The 19,898-nt window shown below is 41.9% G+C and overlaps 1 protein-coding gene across 2 annotated transcripts in view; it reads left to right on the top strand.

Moving 5' to 3' along the window:
• Positions 1 to 19,898, top strand: part of SMCHD1 (structural maintenance of chromosomes flexible hinge domain containing 1) — a 185,915-nt gene that overhangs the window by 126,072 nt on the left and 39,945 nt on the right. For both annotated transcript variants that reach the window (XM_075213372.1, XM_075213373.1), the window contains one exon: positions 7,549 to 7,706. In XM_075213372.1, the coding sequence (XP_075069473.1) occupies positions 7,549 to 7,706 (158 nt within the window). The remainder of the gene's footprint in view (positions 1 to 7,548; positions 7,707 to 19,898) is intronic.

The raw sequence follows: 19,898 nt of genomic DNA, 5'->3' as shown, positions 1-19,898 counted from the left end.
GCCGTGTCCTGTTCAGTCCAGTGGTGCTGTGTCCTGTGCTCTGTGCTTCTAAGGGCATAGTTATTTCCCCATTATTCCCAAGTTTGTAAAAAATAAAAAAAAAGTAAAAAAAAATAAAAAATTAAAAAAAAAAAAAATATATAATAATTATAACCAAATTTGCAAAACCAATCCAGCATTATAAGTCCATTGGTACTGCAATATTACCAAGTTCACACATTCTGCAGTATCTTGTGCTACATATAATGGAGACCAAAAATTTGGAGGATAAAGTAGGGAAAGATCAAGACCCACTTCCTCCTAATGCTGAAGCTGCTGCCACTAGTCATGACATAGACGATGAAATGCCATCAACGTCGTCTTCCAAGCCCGATGCCCAATCTCGTAGTACCGGGCATGTAAAATCCAAAAAGCCCAAGTTAAGAAAAAGTAGCAAAAAGAGAAACTTAAAATCATCTGAGGAGAAACGTAAAGTTGCCAATATGCCATTTACGACACGGAGTGGCAAGGAACGGCTTAGGCCCTGGCCCGTGTTCATGACTAGTGGTTCAGCTTCACCCACGGATCTTAGCCCTCCTCCTCCTCCGCCCCCCTACAAAAAATTGAAGAGAGTTATGCTGTCAGCAACAAAACAGCAAACAACTCTGCCTTCTAAAGAGAAATTATCACAAATCCCCAAGGCGAGTCCAAGCGTGTTGGTGGTTGTCAAGCCTGACCTTCCCATCACTGTACGGGAAGAGGTGGCTCGGGAGGAGGCTATTGATGATGTAGCTGGCGCTGTGGAGGAACTTGATGATGAGGATGGTGATGTGGTTATTGTAAATGAGGCACCAGGGGGGGAAACAGCTGATGTCCATGGGATGAAAAAGCCCATCGTCATGCCTGGTCAGAAGACCAAAAAATGCACCTCTTCGGTCTGGAGTTATTTTTATCCAAATCCAGACAACCAATGTATGGCAATATGTAGCTTATGTAAAGCTCAAATAAGCAGGGGTAAGGATCTTGCCCACCTAGGAACATCCTCCCTTATACGTCACCTGAATAACCTTCATAGTTCAGTGGTTAGTTCAGGAACTGGGGCTAGGACCCTCATCGGTACAGGGACACCTAAATCCCGTGGTCCAGTTGGATACACACCAGCAACACCCTCCTCGTCAACTTCCTCCACAATCTCCATCAGATTCAGTCCTGCAGCCCAAGTCACCAGCCAGACTGAGTCCTCCTCAATACGGGATTCATCCGAGGAATCCTGCAGCGGTACGCCTACTACTGCCACTGCTGCTGTTGCTGCTGTTAGTCGGTCATCTTCCCAGAGGGGAAGTCGTAAGACCGCTAAGTCTTTCACCAAACAATTGACCGTCCAACAGTCGTTTGCCATGACCACCAAATACGATAGTAGTCACCCTATTGCAAAGCGTATAACTGCGGCTGTAACTGCAATGTTGGTGTTAGACGTGCGCCCGGTGTCCGCCATCAGTGGAGTGGGATTTAGAGGGTTGATGGAGGTATTGTGTCCCCGGTACCAAATCCCCTCGAGATTCCACTTCACTAGGCAGGCGATACCAAAAATGTACAGAGAAGTACGATCAAGTGTCCTCAGTGCTCTTAAAAATGCGGTTGTACCCACTGTCCACTTAACCACGGACATGTGGACAAGTGGTTCTGGGCAAACGAAGGACTATATGACTGTGACAGCCCACTGGGTAGATGCATCCCCTTCCGCAGCAACAGCAACAGCTGCATCAGTAGCAGCATCTACAAAATGGCTGCTCATGCAAAGGCAGGCAACATTGTGCATTACAGGCTTTAATAAGAGGCACAACGCTGCCAACATATTAGAGAAAATGAGGGAAATTATCTCCCAGTGGCTTACCCCACTTAGACTCTCATGGGGATTTGTGGTGTCAGACAATGCCAGTAACATTGTGCGGGCATTAAATATGGGCAATTTCCAGCACGTCCCATGTTTTGCCCACACCATTAATTTGGTGGTGCAGCATTACCTCAAGAGTGACAGGGGTGTGCAGGAGATGCTTGCGGTGGCCCGCAAAATTGCTGGACACTTTCGGCATTCAGCCAGTGCCTACCGCAGACTAGAGGCACATCAGAAAAGCTTGAACCTGCCCTGCCATCACCTCAAACAAGAGGTTGTGACGCGCTGGAACTCCACCCTCTATATGCTGCAGAGGATGGAGGAGCAGCAAAAGGCCATTCAGGCCTACACAGCCACCTACGACATAGGCAAAGGAGTGGGGATGCGCCTGAGTCAAGCGCAGTGGAGACTGATTTCCGTGTTGTGCAAGGTTCTGCAGCCATTTGAACTTGCCACACGAGAAGTCAGTTCCGACACTGCCAGCTTGAGTCAGGTCATTCCCCTGATCAGGCTGTTGCAGAAGCAGCTGGAGAAAGTGAGGGAGGAGCTGGTAAGCCATTGCGATTACAGCAAGCATGTAGCTCTTGTGGATGTAGCCCTTCGTACGCTTTGCCAGGATCCGAGGGTGGTCACTCTTTTAAAGTCAGAGGAATACATTCTGGCCACCGTGCTCGATCCTCGGTTTAAAGCGTATGTTGTGTCTCTGTTTCCGGCGGACACAAATCTACAGCGGTGCAAAGACCTGCTGGTCAGGAGATTGTCCTCTGAAGAGGACCGTGACATGCCAACAGCTCCACCCTCATTTTCTTCCACATCTATGGCTGCGAGGAAAAAGCTCAGTTTTCCCAAAAGAGGCACTGGCGGGGATGCTGATAACATCTGAAGGACCTGCCAACCATTGCAGACATGTCTACTCTCGCTGCATTGGATGCTGTCACAATAGAAAAAATTGTGGATGATTACTTTGCTGACACCATCCAAGTAGACATGTCAGACAGTCCATATTGTTACTGGCAGGAAAAAAAGGCAGTTTGGAAGCCCCTGTACAAACTGGCTCTATTTTACCTGAGTTGTCCCCCCTCCAGTGTGTACTCGGAAAGAGTTTTTAGTGCAGCGGGGAACCTGGTCAGTGAGCGGCGAAGGAGGTTGCTTCCTCACAACGTTGAAAAAATGATGTTTATAAAAATGAATAATCAATTCCTCAATGAAGTACAGCACTGCCCTCCAGATACTACAGAGGGACCTGTGGTTGTGGAGTCCAGCGGGGACGAATTGATAATGTGTGATGAGGAGGAAGTACACACTGTAGGGGGAGAGGAATCAGAGGTTGAGGATGAGGACGACATCTTGCCTCAGTAGAGCCTGTTTAGTCTGTACAGGGAGAGATGAATAGCTTTTTTGGTGTGGGGGCCCAAACAAACCAATCATTTCAGTCAAAGTTGTTTGGTAGGCCCTGTCGCTGAAATGATTGGTTTGTTAAAGTGTGCATGTCCTATTTCAACAGCAGACCTCTCAACTGCAGCTCATCCCTCCTCTGCGGGGATAATGTCTCCTGTGCTCTGACACGTCACTCTGTGTACTCTCAGCCTCAGGATCTGACACTACAGCTACCATGCCTCTTGTAGCAGCCCTCACTCCAGGGCCTCTTCCATGTGCAGTGTCCCCCTCTCTCTTGGGTTCACTATAGTGGCATGGAGTTCTCCCCCTCATCCAGGGCACACATTCCTTGCCCTGGCTCAGTCACCACGCTCAGACTTCCAGGCAATGCTGGGGGAGCCTGGGAGCTTCCACCCCAGGTCCCCAGCTACAACTCTCCTCTCCTGTGTCTTCTCTCTCTTTCTGACACTTGAAAGATCGTGCCTTTAAATGAAAAAGTCAGTCTTGATTGCACGACTATGTGCAAGTGCAACAGGGACATTTTTTTGGGTTTACAAAGTCAAACAATAACACTACGACCCTGTCTGTCTGGGGTCTGTCAATGACGAATTGTCTGGAGCATGTTTTGAGGAGGTATTGTGGCCCCGGTATCAAATTGGGTACCGGGGCCACCCCACTATGCAGTCCAGATACTTGTTTGGTGGAATTCCGACACGTGGAGGGTTTTTTAATTATATTGTGGCCTCGGTACCAAATTGTGTACCGGGGCCACCACACTACGCAGTCAAGATACTTGTTTGGTGGAATTCAGACCAGTTGAGGGTTTTATTATTATATTGTGTGGACCACTCTATCTATACCACACTACAACTCTATACCACTCTATTTCCTACTTTAATTCTATTTAATTCTATTTCCTACTTTAATTCTATTACTAATTAATTAACATAAAGAGGAACCAAAAAAACCAATTTTACCAAAAGTATAATATGACTTAGACTTACAAACACTACACTTGAAAGATCGTGCCTTTAAATGAAAAAGTAAGTCTTCATTGCACGACTATGTGCAACAGGGACAGTTTTTTTCTTTACAAAGTCAACTAATAACACTTGGACCCTGTCTGTCTTTAACATACTTAATGGGATCTCAATGACGAATTGTCTGTAGCATGTTTGGAGGAGGTATTGTGGCCCCGGTATCAAGTTGGGTACCGGGGCCACCCCACTACGCAGTCCAGATACTTGTTTGGTGGAATTCTGACACGTGGAGGGTGTATTTATTTTATTGTGGCCCCGGTATCAAGTTGGGTACCGGGGCCACCCCACTACGCAGTCCAGATACTTGTTTGGTGGAATTCTGACACGTGGAGGGTGTATTTATTTTATTGTGGCCCCGGTATCAAGTTGGGTACCGGGGCCACCCCACTACGCAGTCCAGATACTTGTTTGGTGGAATTCTGACACGTGGAGGGTGTATTTATTTTATTGTGGCCCCGGTATCAAGTTGGGTACCGGGGCCACCCCACTACGCAGTCCAGATACTTGTTTGGTGGAATTCTGACACGTGGAGGGTGTATTTATTTTATTGTGGCCCCGGTACCAAATTGTGTACCGGGGCCACCACACTACGCAGTCAAGATAGATAGATGCGTATCATAGATAAAGTACATTCAGTGGTGTGGGGCAAATTGAAAAATATTCAAAATGCACTGACATTATCAAAAACAAGAGGTTGTCACACGCTAAAACTCCAACATGTATATGATGGAGAGGATGGAGGAGCAGCCGTATGTGTAGTGTAATGCAGACCTGTTGAAGGTTTTTTATATATTTTATTGTGGTGCCCAGTGCCCACTCCTCTACGCAGTCCAGGTACATTTATTGGTGCGAATCAAACAAGTTGATGGTTTTCTTATTATATATATTGTGGTGACCCACTCCTCTACGCAGTCCAGGTACATTTATTGGTGCGATTCATAAAAGTTCAGGGTTTTTAATATATTGTGGTGACCCACTCCTCTACGCAGTCCAGGTACAATTATTGGTGCGAATCATAAAAGTTCAGGGTTTTTAATATATATTGTGGTGACCCACTCCTCTACGCAGTCCAGAAAGATACCTTGTTGCAACGTTTTGGACTAATAACTATATTGTGAGGTGTTCAGAATACACTGTAAATTAGTGGAAATGCTTGTTATTGAATGTTATTGAGGTTAATAATAGCCTAGGAGTGAAAATAAGCCCAAAAACTTGATTTTTAAACTTTTTATGTTTTTTTCAAAAAAAATCCGAATCCAATACCTTAAATCCGAACCGAGACCTTTCGTCAAGTGTTTTGCGAGACAAATCCGAACCTCAAAAATAACGAAAATCCGGATCCAAAACACAAAACACGAGACCTCAAAAGTCGCCGGTGCACATCCCTACTTTAAACACACTCTTTTGCACCCACCTCTCTGACAACTCCTTCCTTGATCCTCTCTGTTTTACGTTACCTCCACTACGCAGAAACTGTCTTGACCTAAGTCACCAACATTCTTCTCTCAGGCAAAATCCAGGGGTCACTTCTCCCTGCTTACCCTCCTAGACCTCTCTGCAGCCTCTCCTACTCCACACCTTTCACACCATTAGCTTTTCTGGCACCGTCCTTTCGTGGTTCACATCCTACCTCACGAATCACACCTTCTCTGTTTCTAACTCTTGTCGCGCTCCCCCTGTTTATCCTTCCTGTAGGCGTCCCACAGTTTCTGTCCTTGGCCCTCTGCTATTTGTCTGTACGCCTCTTCCCTGGGTGAACTCATTAGTTCCTTCGGACTCCAGTACTACTTCTATGCTGAGAACACTCAACTCTACCTCTCATCTCCTGATCTCTCCCCTTCCCTCCTCTCTCGGGTATCCAGTTGCCACTCTGCCATCTCCTCCTGGATGTCCTTATGCTTTATCAAACTTAACATGGCCAAAACTGAATACATTGTCTTCCCTCCTTCATGAGTCTCCTCCTCTCCCGTCCTCTCTATCACTGTTGAAAACACCACTATTCTGTTCCCCTACTCTGCTGCCTAAGATTCATTTTTGATCCCTCCCACCTCTTCGCTCCTCACATTCAAGCTCTTGCCCAATCCTGTTCCTTCCAGCTCTGCAACATTGTCTGTATATAACCCTTCCTCTTCCAGGATGCCACCAAATCCACTTACTGATCATTTCCCATCTCAACTACTCCAACCTTTTCCTTACTTGCCTCCCCTTCTCCATTCTCGCTCCTTACACTGGTGGCTCCCCTTCCCCTACAGAATCCTCTTCAACCTCTTCACCCTCGCATACAAGGCCCTCTCCAACTCCACTGCTCCCTACATTTCCAACCTCATCTCCACACATATTCCCTCCTTCCCTTTGAACAATGACAGTCGCCTTTCCTCCCCTCTGGTAACCACATCTCACTCCCTTATCCAGGATTTCTCTTGTGCTGGCCCCCACAACTGGAATGATCTTTCTCGTTCCATCAGACTATCCCCTAGCCTGTATAACTTCAACCGGTCATTGAAAAACAATCTGTTTAGAGAAGCCTACCAGTCCTCCACTTAACCATTTTGCCATGTAGTATACCTCATCTTCTTTCATCCTCCATTGTTCCCACGCTTGCTTCTTGTCCTCAGATCCCCTTACATTATCTCACCACATGTGTCAATCTTTTGTCTGCCCCTTTTCTTTTAGATCGTGTGCTCTAGTGAGCAGGGCCCTATCCCTTCCTGTTCTCGTTACCTATAGCTTTTTTTCCAGGGTATCACTAGCTGTGTTGTGAGTTGTAGTGTTATTTGTTTACTTTATTGTACTCTTATACTATGTACTATCTTGTTGTTTGCTCTCTGTGAGGCGTTGCAGGAATCATGTGGCGAACCCCTATAAATAAAGATTAATAATAATGTATAGTAAAATAAAGAATGACAATTTTTATAATGGCTGATTTCTACATAACACACCATGAAATAAAAGCATATCGCGTAGATTCATTAACGTCACAATTTTTATGACCAAAATAAAACTGCTGATAAAGTCCAACACTGGCTTAAAATGCATAAATTAATTCAGTGCTAATAAATGTTGACCTCCATTCCAACATAGTATAAACTATACTTTGGACTACTAAACCAATCCATTTAATATCTGCTCCTCATAAATCAAAAATAGAGTGTAACCCTCCTGCATATAGTATTGAAGAAATATGATCTGTAAAAGTAAACAATATTAAATCAGTTTTATTTTTTCCTAAAATATGCAATGTCATTCCTTTATTTTTAGGGGGGTGTATTCCTTGCAGTGTAAAGCTGTACATAATAAGAATAACTTGGAAAGCCGTCCAGTAAAGATAAATGTTATACCTGATCCTGATAAACCCGCCAACATCTCTGCAGAATTTGCTAAAGGTGTGCAGTTTACAGCTGGAGATGTTTTTCCTGGTAAGTATATCAGTTATTTTAATTATCTCTCCTGCATCTGTCTAGTATTGTATAAAGTAGAAATGCAGTAGACTTCTGTGCTTATTATTATTATTCACTGCAGATCACTACTTATCATATATATATATATATATATATATATATATATATATATAAGTTAACCCGTGCATGATACTCATGCATTCTAGTCAAATCAAGCTACTAAAGGTGTTAAAAAGGTTCTTGTCATGTATTTGGACCGTAGCCCAGGCCTCAACCACCAACCACTCCCAACTGTCACTTCTCCTTCAAGAAATATATATATATATATTTTTTAAATCTTTTATAAACACTTTTAACAATTAACAAATTAAATTAACAAATTAAAAACATCTTGGTATACCAAATTTCAGCCCTTTCTGAATTTTTTTTCCCACACACACTAAGAATTTAGTAGGTCAGTGTATAACTCCGCCCAGCAGGTGGCGCTGCAGCTTGGTTTTATTTTTTCCACACACAGACAGACTAACACACGCCACTAGACATTTATAATATATATATATATATATATATATATATATATATATATATATATATATATATATATATATATATATATATATATATAAATTATTTATTTATTAGAGATGGGCGGGCTCGGTTTCGTGAAAACCGAACTCACCCGAACTTTGGAGTACCGAGTCGGCTTGGTACTCTCGCGCCTATTCGGATTCCAAAACGAGGCAAAACATCATTGTGATGTCGCCAGATCTCGCAAGTTTTGGAATCTATAAATACCGCCCTCCATGGCGATCTAGCGCTATTTGAGAGAGGGACAGAGAAGGGGTAGGCCAGAGTATAGAGCAGTTTGGCAGGCAAAGTGATAGAAGAGAAAGAGGAGGGTGGTAGCAGTGTTAAATTCAGCAATGGAGCTTTCTCTGTCATTGCAGAAATACAAATTATAAATATACAAGTCCTTGCAGGCTTTTTTCTGAATTTGCACTACAAAGTGTAAGGTCTGATATACGCCCTTATAGAAGATCTGCGTTGGTCATTTTGTCATTGCTGAAGTAGTAATCTACAAGTCGTTGCAGGATTTTTTTCTTAATTTGCACTAATAAGTGTAGGGTCTAATATACACCCAAAGACGAGTGCTCCATTGCTAAGAGTCATTGATGAATAGGAAGACAAGTAGGCTTGTCTTCTGAATTTGCAGGCAAATTCAACAGTGTTTATATTGAATAAACAGACACACAGGGGGAGAAGGGGGAGACAGAAAATTAATCATCTTCCTCTTCCTCAGGGCTGTCAAAGGTGTTATAGTCTCTTAGTAGTAGGCTGTGGATCAGCCTGCGACAGTCCTGGATGGTCATCTTCTCCCTTTTCAAGATGAGGCGATTCCTGGCAAGCCAGATAGCGTCCTTAAAGCAGTTCATTAGGCTCCAGGCCTCCTGGTTTGCCCCAGTGATGTGGGTCCCAGGAAATAATCCATAAAATACTGAATGGTATGAAAGGCAAGTTCTGGGCACACTGTCCTTCTGTTCATGTTCCAAGGCATCCAACAGTGCCTGTGCAGTGGGGCAGTCCCAAAAAATATGCTGTGCTGTGTCCCTTCTGGTGATACAGAAGGGGCAGTGGACATATCGGCACAGGTTCCGGGAGTGCATAAATGTCCTGAGAGGCAGACATCTCTGGATAGCCATCCATGCAATGTCTTTGTGTCTAGTAGTCAGCTTGTGTCTAGTAGTCAGCTTCTTAGAGGCCACATTCTCCCACACGTGTTTTGTTGTGTTTGTAATCTGCACTCTACATAAAAGGTACCTAACTAGATTATAATTTTGTGGGAATTGGGGCTGATTCGAAGCTCACAGATGAACTGGCTTTTTTTCTGGGAATTACAATGGCTCTTTTTAGTGCATTGTCTGGCACCCTGTATTGGTGTGTGCCTGATAAAAGCACGCATCCCGGGGGGGTCAGCGCTCGTTGCCATGTATTAGCTGTAGAATTACCTCACTTATCCAAGAAACAGGTGGAGCGATCAAATGAACCATAACTGGTTTCATGATCCAAGGACAATTCCATCTTGCACCCCTTTTCTTTTCTTCCACTGCTGTGTGCCAATGTGTCCTAGATGTGCTAGGAACTGCCGTGTGTTTGAGTCATTGCTCTGTCACTTAGCATCCAGCCAGGTCGCTGCATTATTGGTCCAAAAGTGTATGAAAATAATAATGTTACCTGTGAGGTGGTCAAAACTGACTGCAAAGTAGTTGAAATTAGTGTTAGTGAGGTTAACAATAATGTAGGATAACAAAAACAGCAAAACTATGTGATTTTAGCAATTTTAAATTACAAAAATACAGATCCAAAACAAAAACACGCAAGGGCAGTTTTGGCAAAACCAAAACCCGAACGTCAACCAGATCCAAAACCAAAACACGGGGGTCAGGGAGCATCTCATATATATATATATATATATATATATATATATATATATATATATATATATATATATATATATATATATATATATATATATATATATATATATATATATATATTTATATTTATTATTATTATTATTATTATCATTATTATTATTATTATTACACATGTGCTTGTAACATTTGAGCATTTTGTTGATTAAATGCCTAAAGCATAATGCAATGACAGGTGTTAAAGGGTGTACTATTTATGCACTGGTGGGCTAATAGTGAAACAAAATACACTAATGACGATTTAATAACTTATGTAATTATTTGGGTGTAATACAATTAGTGGCTTTTTCCTCTATTTTTGTCACCTCAAATAATACGGTACCCATGACATCTCAATTATTCTTAAGTGACATTTTTCTATGCAACTTTCTTAAATGTTTGTCTTGTACCACGACAACCATAGACAGGAAGTCCCAGCTGTTACACTTAGTGCATCCCAACTAGAAGTCCGTGAGAGCAACTTACTCACTTTTTTTGTTTGACTGGGCATATACTATGTCTCACATATCTTAAACCCGTGAAGTAACCCACCATTACGTGTCATTTGCTATGTGAATACAGACCAATCATGAACTCAACCACAAGTATTACAAGTATAGACAACCCATTCACTAATTAGCTCAGTTGTCATAAACAAATACAAAATACAAATTATTTTACTTCACCGTAATAATTTCGAGGTGATATAAATGGTAGATATAAATCCTTACATAGGATACAGTGTAATTGTGCAGGTCAGATATTATTCAATACCACAAAACCACTCTTAAAACTGAGTTTCCAGTTTATCTCTAGTAAAGAGTTACACAGTGGGAGAGAGAAAGTGATGGCGCCTGAGAGCATGAGTGCATATGTGACCGTGTATGTGGAGATAGAGAGCGTGAGGGAGAGTGTTTTAGAGAACATGCATAGAGATAGATAAAAGCATAGAAGGGCAAGGAGAGAGAGATGAGCATGGTTAGAGATTTATAAAAGCATGGGAAAACATGGGGCGGTAAATGAATAAAAGCATGGAGGAATTTAAGTCATTGTAAGGATAATAAATAAGAAGTATTGCAGAGTTATTGAGAGATAGCTACAGCTCATGGTTGGTATTGTGAGATAAGAAATGGCATGGTTACATCAGAATATTGCAGGGTTGAATCACCGTAAATCTCTGGAAAAGTAATGTTAAAACAGCATAGTGTATTGCAGGGAAATAAGAGTTTTGTAAAATTGTAAATGTAGCATAGTATACCTGTGAATGTTCTGAAGCAAGTGAGTATTCTCTGTAGTGGTGGTCAGAGAGAAGGATTGAATTTTATACTTCGACTTATATCACCGAAGACCCAGACTCCCATGTCTCTCTGCAAACATGCGTGTTCGGTAACATAATTGCCCATACATGGATGCTTCCACCCGCATGTAGCTAGGAGTGATGATGCATCTTCCTTTTGCCTCTAAACTTCTTGTATGGGTTGTCTACAACAGTGTCGCCTCTTTTCTCTCACATCAGTCCCTCCTTGACCCATTCCATTTTTTCTTTTTTCTTTTTTTTATATACATATTCTTGTCAACTTCTCTGCTCCCTTCGATACCATCAAAGATACCAAAAGCAGCAGAGAAGGCACTCTATAGGCATCTGTGACTGTCCTCTCCTGGTTTTCCTCTTACCTCACCATCTGCTCCTTTTCAATATCTATACCAGACTCCACCTCCCGAGTTCTCCAATGAGCCGTTCTTAGTACCATGCTCTTCTCCCTCTACACCTCTTCTCTTGGTGACTTCATCGGCTCAATTGGCCTCAAGAACCACCTGTATGCCGATGACACCCAAATGTATCTTTCCTCCCCTAACCTCTCCCCTTTCATTATGTATCATGTCTCCTGCTGTTTCTCGGTCATCGTATCTTGGATGTTCCAGTACTTTCTTAAACTTATTATTTCAAAGACTGGAATTATAGTGTTCCCTCCCCTCTCTTTCTTTTTTTAACACAGTCCTCTTTTCTGTCCCTCAAGTTTGCTGCCTAGGGGTTATTCTTGACTCCAGCTTTTCCTTCAAACCTGACATTCAGTGCCTCTCCAATTCCTGCTGCCTACACCTATATTCAGGATCCATTCTTTCTCACCATGTTAGCTTAAGAATGATTAAGATTTTTGGTAGCTATCACCTTGATTATTGTTACCTCTGTCTCTCTGGCCTTCCCAGCTCCAACCTTGCTCTCAGGTCCATCCTGAATGCTGCTGCCCTTTTTCCAACCACATTTCTACCCACACTCGTGGCTGCCCTCTCCGCTCTTACATCTACCGCCGCCTCGCTACCTCACTGATTACCTCTTCCCGCTCCCACTTCCAGTACTTTGCCTGGCCTGCTCCCCAGCTGTGAAACAATCTCCCATGCTGGTTTAGGTTAGTCTCTACTCTCCAAGGCTTCAAGTGTGCCCTTCTTTATTTATTTATTCACTTCTTTATTCAAGCCTATCAGCCCTCCTCCTAACTCCTTTTCTTCGGCTATCATCTTCGCTCCCCCACTCTGTCCCACCCTATTTGTGTCTTCTCCTTCCCTATTGGATGTAAGCTCTCATGTACAGAACCTTCTTTTCTTGTGTTCTTCTTCTACTATTCCATTACCCTCTGTACCTCTTGGCCTGCTTCCCTAGCCTTTACTTCTTGAGCCCAAACCTACTTAACTTTGGACATTACCATCACTCTCACTCACTGTCATGTTATGTGTTTGTAACTTGTTTAATCCGTATGTCTGTCCTTTTTATTTTATTTTTATATTTTTGTAATGTGTTATGGATCGTTGCTGTCTGTTTATTATATACTACTGTAAATGTGTTGTACGGAGCTGCAGACCTTTTTTGTCACCATATAAATAAAAGATAATAATTCCCTCCACTCTGTATTCATCGCTGTACTCCAGGGAGTTTCCTTCCCTAAATCTATGCTTGAATCCAAGAAATAAAATATCCCTGTGAATGTGGGAGCTATAGACCCATATCATTGCTTATCAGTGATATTAAATTATGTGCTAAGATCTTGGCTAATCGCTTAAAACAGAATTCTCCCAGTAAAGATTCATTATGATGAAGTGGGCTTTATCCAAGGGCCTAAGGCCAGGGATAACACAAGAAGAGCAATTGATTTTGTACAGATGAAATATAAGACGAAATGCCGGCGATCATTTTATCCCTAGAATATCTCGGATTGACAGGTGAACTCCTCACTGGAGTTGTTGCTCTCTATTCTTCCCCTGCGGCTAGGGTGATAGTCAATGGCTTGCTCTCTGATACTATCCCATCCTCAAATGGGACTAAGCAGGGTTGCCCTCGGTCTTCGCCATGGTGATGGAGCCCCTTGCATCGTTGATCAGAAGCTCCAAATCTATACATAGAGTGGAGGTGGGTGACCAGCAACATAAGATCATCTTATTCGTGGATTATGTACTTTTGTCTCTCACACAACACCAGGTTTCATTCCTGTGTTATATGAACTAATAGATATGTTTGACAGTCTCTTTTGATTTAAAATAAACTTCTCTAAATTGGAGGCCATGTTGTTACACATCCCACAGCTTATTAAAGAAAAGCTTGAAACCAAAATCATGCTAAAATGGCAAACTCGTAAAATAAAATACCTAGGAGTATATGTTTAGTTCTTTCTATGAATGTCTAGATCAGGAGAATGTCCCCCAAATTATTGATAAAATTATATTGGACCTGACTACATGGTGGAGATGTGTTATTTCATGGTTGGAGAGGATAATCGCGATAAAATTTATCTTGATTCCAAAACTGTTGTATCTTTTTCAGACCCTAACGGTCAGAGTCTCTAGTACAATATTTAAAGACTTACATTCGGCTTTTCTTAAATTTATCTAGAATGGTAAACATCCCAGAACCTCTGTCTTTACTGAAGAAGCCCATGAACAGGGAAGACAGAGGCTTCCCAGGTGTTAAAGTCTACTGTTTGGCCTCTCACCTGAACCAAGTAGCAGCACCGTTCACTCCGCCCTCTACCATTGTATGGGTGGATCTTGAAACTAACCTTATTCACTCAAAGTATCTTGCCTCTAATTGGGGATAACCTAAACATCATAAGCCCCTAAACTAAATTCTATCCTCTCCCTTAAATTCTGCTGGTCTCTATGGGACTCAAGTAAATCTCAGTTTAAATTATCTACGACAATATCCCCCATTATCCCACTGTGGGACAATCCATAATTCCACTCGGATCTCTCTCCGCTTCCCATTTTAAACACTGTAGACAAGCTGGTATTGCTTATGACGTCAACATACAAAATACCTGTGCCTCTTTAGACTGCATCTTTCGCAAATTTTCTCCTCATCGATCCATGTTCTTTGAGTTTTTTCAAGCAAGACACTTCCATACTTCCCAAAAAAAATTAGTATCTCATATAATTACAGCTGCAAAAACACAAATAACTAAGAATTGGAATCAACAAGGACTCCCTTCTCTGTCCTCAAAAATTCCATCTGGCACTTTGCATGCATGGAGAACATCACCTATTACCTACATGATAAACAAGCTAAGTTTGATGCCATATGGCCCCCCTGTGCTTTTGAGAAGTCCGCCCAGGCTGCCATCTGGTAGGGGCACCAAGGCCTCTCTAGCTCTCTCCTTGTAGCTGCTTATTTGTGCAAGTCTGTAGCCGCTTCCAGGTCCTTCTCATGATCGTATGGAACAAGAACCTTCATGAACTATTTCATTTAATTTCGATGTTTTGTTACTACCCTATGTCCTGCAATTTTGCACTTCCCATAAATTATTGTTGGAATAGATTTTGAACTGTTGCCTTGAACTGTACCTGTACCCCTGTTCCCTCCCCATCCCCCATGCCTCCCAGTTTTATATCAAAATTAAAACAAACGCTACTCTCTGATGCTATAATATTTATTGTTATTGTGTAAGTACATGTTTCTTCAATAAATACAAAGTTTAAAAAAAAAAGAAAGATAATAATTCCTTTGCCCTTTCCTCATGAAGTTATTGTGGTTCAACGTGTATAGGAGGGATTGTTCTTCCACAAAATATTAGTACTAAATTGTAACATAAAATATTTGTTTTTGTTATATTTTAGTAAATGGTAAAGTCTTGTATTTCCTTGTTTGTCTACTTATATAATTTGCTCAATAGCCGCAGCTACTATTATTTCTGGAAAAAAACCATCCTACATTCCATCCATTTAATTAGATTGGTAAATGAAATTTCCTGTTATTCTGGCCTTTCCTGCTATTTTGCCTATGTGACAACCATTTCCAGTCAGGCCTCACACGTTTGTGCCAAAACTATACAATGCTGGCTATTGAGAGCATGAGCTGAGTAGTAAATTTACATCGGTGCCTCTTAGTGTCGTCAGCAGATTAATTTACGTCTGTGTCCGAATGTCATCTGATAAATTTCAGTCTGATGTTACTTTGGTGTCACGGTCAAGCCAAAGAGAAATACACTGTTACTAATACTGGTCACATTTACTCATACTTGCCAACTCTCCCGGAATGTCCGGGAGACTCCCGCATTTTGTGAGAGTCTCCCGGACTCCCGGGCGAGTGTGGCAATCTCCCGAATTCTGCCCACTTCACTAGGAAGTGCCCCACTTCCTAGTGAAGTGGGCAGAATTAGATCCCAAACGCCGCGATTCCCGGTGAATCGCGGCGTTTGGCCCCGCCCCCGCTGTCAAATGACGCAATTTGCGTCATGACGTCACAGGGGGCGGGGCCGAAATGACGCGATTTCGGCCACCCCGCCCCTTCACGCCCCCCTCCACTGGCTGGCTCCCGGAAGGGAGCTGAAGAAAGTAGGTAAGTATGCATTTACTGTGATATTTTAATTACAATTTTGTTTTTTAGGCAGACAATTGGTGCATTTCAACACATAACTTTTTGTTTTTTTACTCTTGGTATAAACATGCACTGCAGAACTGCTCTCAAGGAAGTTCAATAATTAGCAGTCCTTAAAGGTCTAGGTTGTAGAGATTATGTTAATTTAATTCCCTGTGCCTAACAATTTTCTTTTTGTGCAGCCAGATTGCAGGTGGGAAAAAGTGCTTAGTGGTCTATGATATCCCACAGCAATTTTGGTTTGCGACTCAGTGGGTTGTTTTGGTAGGGTTTATTACCATGTTAGCGACAGAAATATGTATGTTGAGTAACTAGCCTTAGTTGGCTGATAAAAGATTATGAGCTCAGTTTCTGAAAGATTGAGTTTGAGGTGTAAAGAGGACATCCAATGTGACATGACATTATAAAGCAATTTCCAGTAACACTGGTCAAGACAGATGGTGGAAGATCCGGAGAATAGACTGTGTCTAGGACTGAGCCATTCAGTGCTTTTTTTTTTTTTTACAATTTTTATTTAAAGAGGAGACAACAGGAACAGTATAGACAACATTTTTGACAAGAAAAAAATCTTAATATTCAAGGTGTATCCTCTGAGTTTTATACTTCCTTATCGGTGGGGAGGGTGAGAAGGGAAGGGAAGGGGGGGGGGGTAGAAAGGCACAAATATTATGAACAATATTGCTAATAAATAAATAGGCACACAAACTTGGAACATTGCTAGGAAAGGCTTTGACACACAGTTACAATGACTGCCCGAAAGAGCAGTGGCATACAGACATTACTCACCAGCTGTTTTGTTAATATACTTGTAAATCAGTTCATCAGGACACTGAAGCATGGGTGGGCACTGCTGAGCTCTTTATTCAGCCATTTGCAGACTCCGGGTACATTGCACACCGCCCCACCCCCACTTCCCAGCATTCCCCATGGTCTTAGGGACCATCACTAAAGATCCAAGCTTAAACATATAAGGGAGTGTCTACAAACATTAAGCATATCTAATGCAATAACATCACATCTTCTTTTCTTTAAAGATTAGCCCTGTATCCTTCAGTATAACAATTCAACGATATAACATTAAGAACATAATCTAACACGTTTCAATGAGTCTCTCAGGTCTGCGTATTTCTCTTTTGGGTCTTTCACACAAAGTCTGTGTTTCGTCAACCATGTTGGACCTTTCTTCCATCATGGTTTGTTCACCATTATCAAGTCCATCATACATGTCAGATGAAGGGTATTCTTCAGTCGTGTTGCCATCACTATGGTTGGGTTGAGATCTTAAATCGACCCGATTTCTTCTTACTTCTGTTCCACGATCTGTACGTACAATATAAGATCTTGGTGCTACTTGTGCTTGCACAATACCTTTCTGCATCCAAATGCCTTTCTCATGATCTCGGAGACGGACTTGGTCACCTGATCTTAGATCAGATAAGCTTTTTGCTCGCCTATCATGGTACAGTTTCTGTTTCTCCTGTTGACGTACCTTACTCAGTCTCACCAATGCTGAGTTATGCGTATTAAGTAGTTCATCACTTATCGGAAGATTTGCTCTAATCCTCCTTCCCATCAGCATTTGTGCAGGAGAAAGTCCATTCTGTAAAGGTGTACTGCGGTAGATTAAAAGACTTTTGTAGAAATCTTCTTTGCCGTCTTGTGCTTTTTTCATTAGACTCTTTACAGTTTTTACTGAACTTTCCACCAACCCATTTGACTGTGGATAGTGGGGACTCGATGTTGTATGGACAAATTCCCACTCTTCAGCAAATTGTCTAAATTCAGCGCTGGAAAACTGAGGTCCATTGTCGGTGAACACTTCCATAGGAACACCATGCCTTGCAAAGATTGACTTCATGCAACTGATTACGGCTTTACTAGTAGTTGTAGGTAGAGTCTGCACCTCGGGGTAATTAGAATAATAATCAGTCACGACAATGTGCGTTTTTCCAATACAATCAAACAAATCTGCGCCTACCTTCTGGTATGGTCTCTCTGGCACTGCTTGAGGACTCAGCGGCTCGACTTTTTGCTTTGGTCTGTACATAAGACACAGTTCACATGTAGCTGTTGTCTGTGCTATGTCCTGGTTCATTCTTGGCCAATACATCACTTCACGCGCCCTCCGTTTACATTTCTCTTCTCCTAAGTGGCCTTCATGTATCTTGCACAGCATAATTTTTCTTAGTCGTGCAGGTATAACAATTCTATTGCCTTTGTAAATAATACCATTGACAACTGTAAGGTCAGTGCGGTACATCCAATAATCATGAATAGACAGTGGGCACGCATTTTTTTCTGCTGGCCATCCTTTCAGAATGATGTCTTGTAACACTTTCATTGTGATGTCTGTCTCTGTTTCTTTTCTTATCTGTTCTTGTCTTGCAAGAGACACAGGTAGAGAAGCTACAATCAAATTAACATATGCGTCTATCTCTTTATCCATCAGACTTTCGGAACCTTCACTTTTGTCCACAGCACGGGAAAGTGTGTCAGCAATGTACATGTATTTACCAGGACAGTACAGCAATTGGACATCATATTTTTGTAGTCTTATAAGCATTCGTTGAATTCTCATGGGACAGTCATGTAACGATTTAGCCATGATGACTACCAATGGCTTGTGGTCAGTTTCCACTGTAAACGCTTGACCATACACAAATTGATGAAATCGCTCACATGCATATGTGATTGCTAGAAGTTCTTTTTCTATCTGAGCATATCTTGTTTCAGCACTTGTCAATGCTCTTGATGCATAGATTACCGGTTGCCATGTATCCTCATGTTCTTGTAACAACACTGAGCCTAGAATCATGTTCTTCTTTTGTAGATCCCCAGACAATAATGTCATCCATCATTGTTTCAACACCTGGAATGTGTTCAAAAATCATGTGTATCCTTTTGTGATATACTTCTGGAGCAGACAATATCCCATATGGTAGTCGAAGGAATCTGTATCGACCTTCTGGGGTATTAAATGTACACAGCATTGAGCTGGCTTCATCTAGCTTCATCTGCCAGAATCCTGAAGATGCATCCAATTTACTGAACCATTTTGCTCCCGCAAATTGTGACATGATTTCATCTCTGGTTGGTAGTTTGAAATGTTCTCTTTATTCTGTAAACACTGATTTGCATTCATCTTCTACTTGTGATAGGAGAGGATGTGCTGGACATTTATAACAGTTTTCAGTTTGCTGAAGGGCAAAATATGGTGCTATCTTCTATAATGCAAAAGTTTGAAGATTACTTTGTGCCAAGGAAAAATGTGACATATGAAAGATATAAGTTTTTCACCTGTGATCAGAAGTCTGGAGAAGGATTTGATCAGTATGTTACAGAACTGCAATCACTCAGCAAAACCTGTGAATTTGGTGATTTAAAGGACTCACTGATTAGAGATCGTATTGTCTGTGGAATACCTGATAATGGACTCAGAGAAAGATTGCTGAGAGAGCAAGACCTAACACTAGACAAGGCAATGACTATGTGCAGATCTGCAGAAATGACCAGACTACAAGCCAAACAGTTACACAAGGAATCTGATACTACTGTACATGTGGTGAAGAAAACAGAGCCAAGCAAACCACCATTCTCTAAAATGAAGCAGTCTAAAATGCAATCTAATAGGAAAATAATGAGTGGATGTGGTCACATGAACAAGAAGAAAGTTGGCAAAACTTGAAACGGACCATCACAGAGCAACCAGTACTAAGATTCTTTGATCCCACTTCTGACACCATGTTTTGTTAATATACTTGTAAATCAGTTCATCAGGACACTGAAGCATGGGTGGGCACTGCTGAGCTCTTTATTCAGCCATTTGCAGACTCCGGGTACATTGCACACCGCCCCACCCCCACTTCCCAGCATTCC

This window comes from Mixophyes fleayi, chromosome 5, assembly GCF_038048845.1.
Source record: "Mixophyes fleayi isolate aMixFle1 chromosome 5, aMixFle1.hap1, whole genome shotgun sequence".
Classification (NCBI taxonomy): domain Eukaryota; kingdom Metazoa; phylum Chordata; class Amphibia; order Anura; family Limnodynastidae; genus Mixophyes; species Mixophyes fleayi.
Note: the sequence above shows the minus strand (reverse complement) of the source record. Positions and strands in the feature narration are given on the sequence as shown.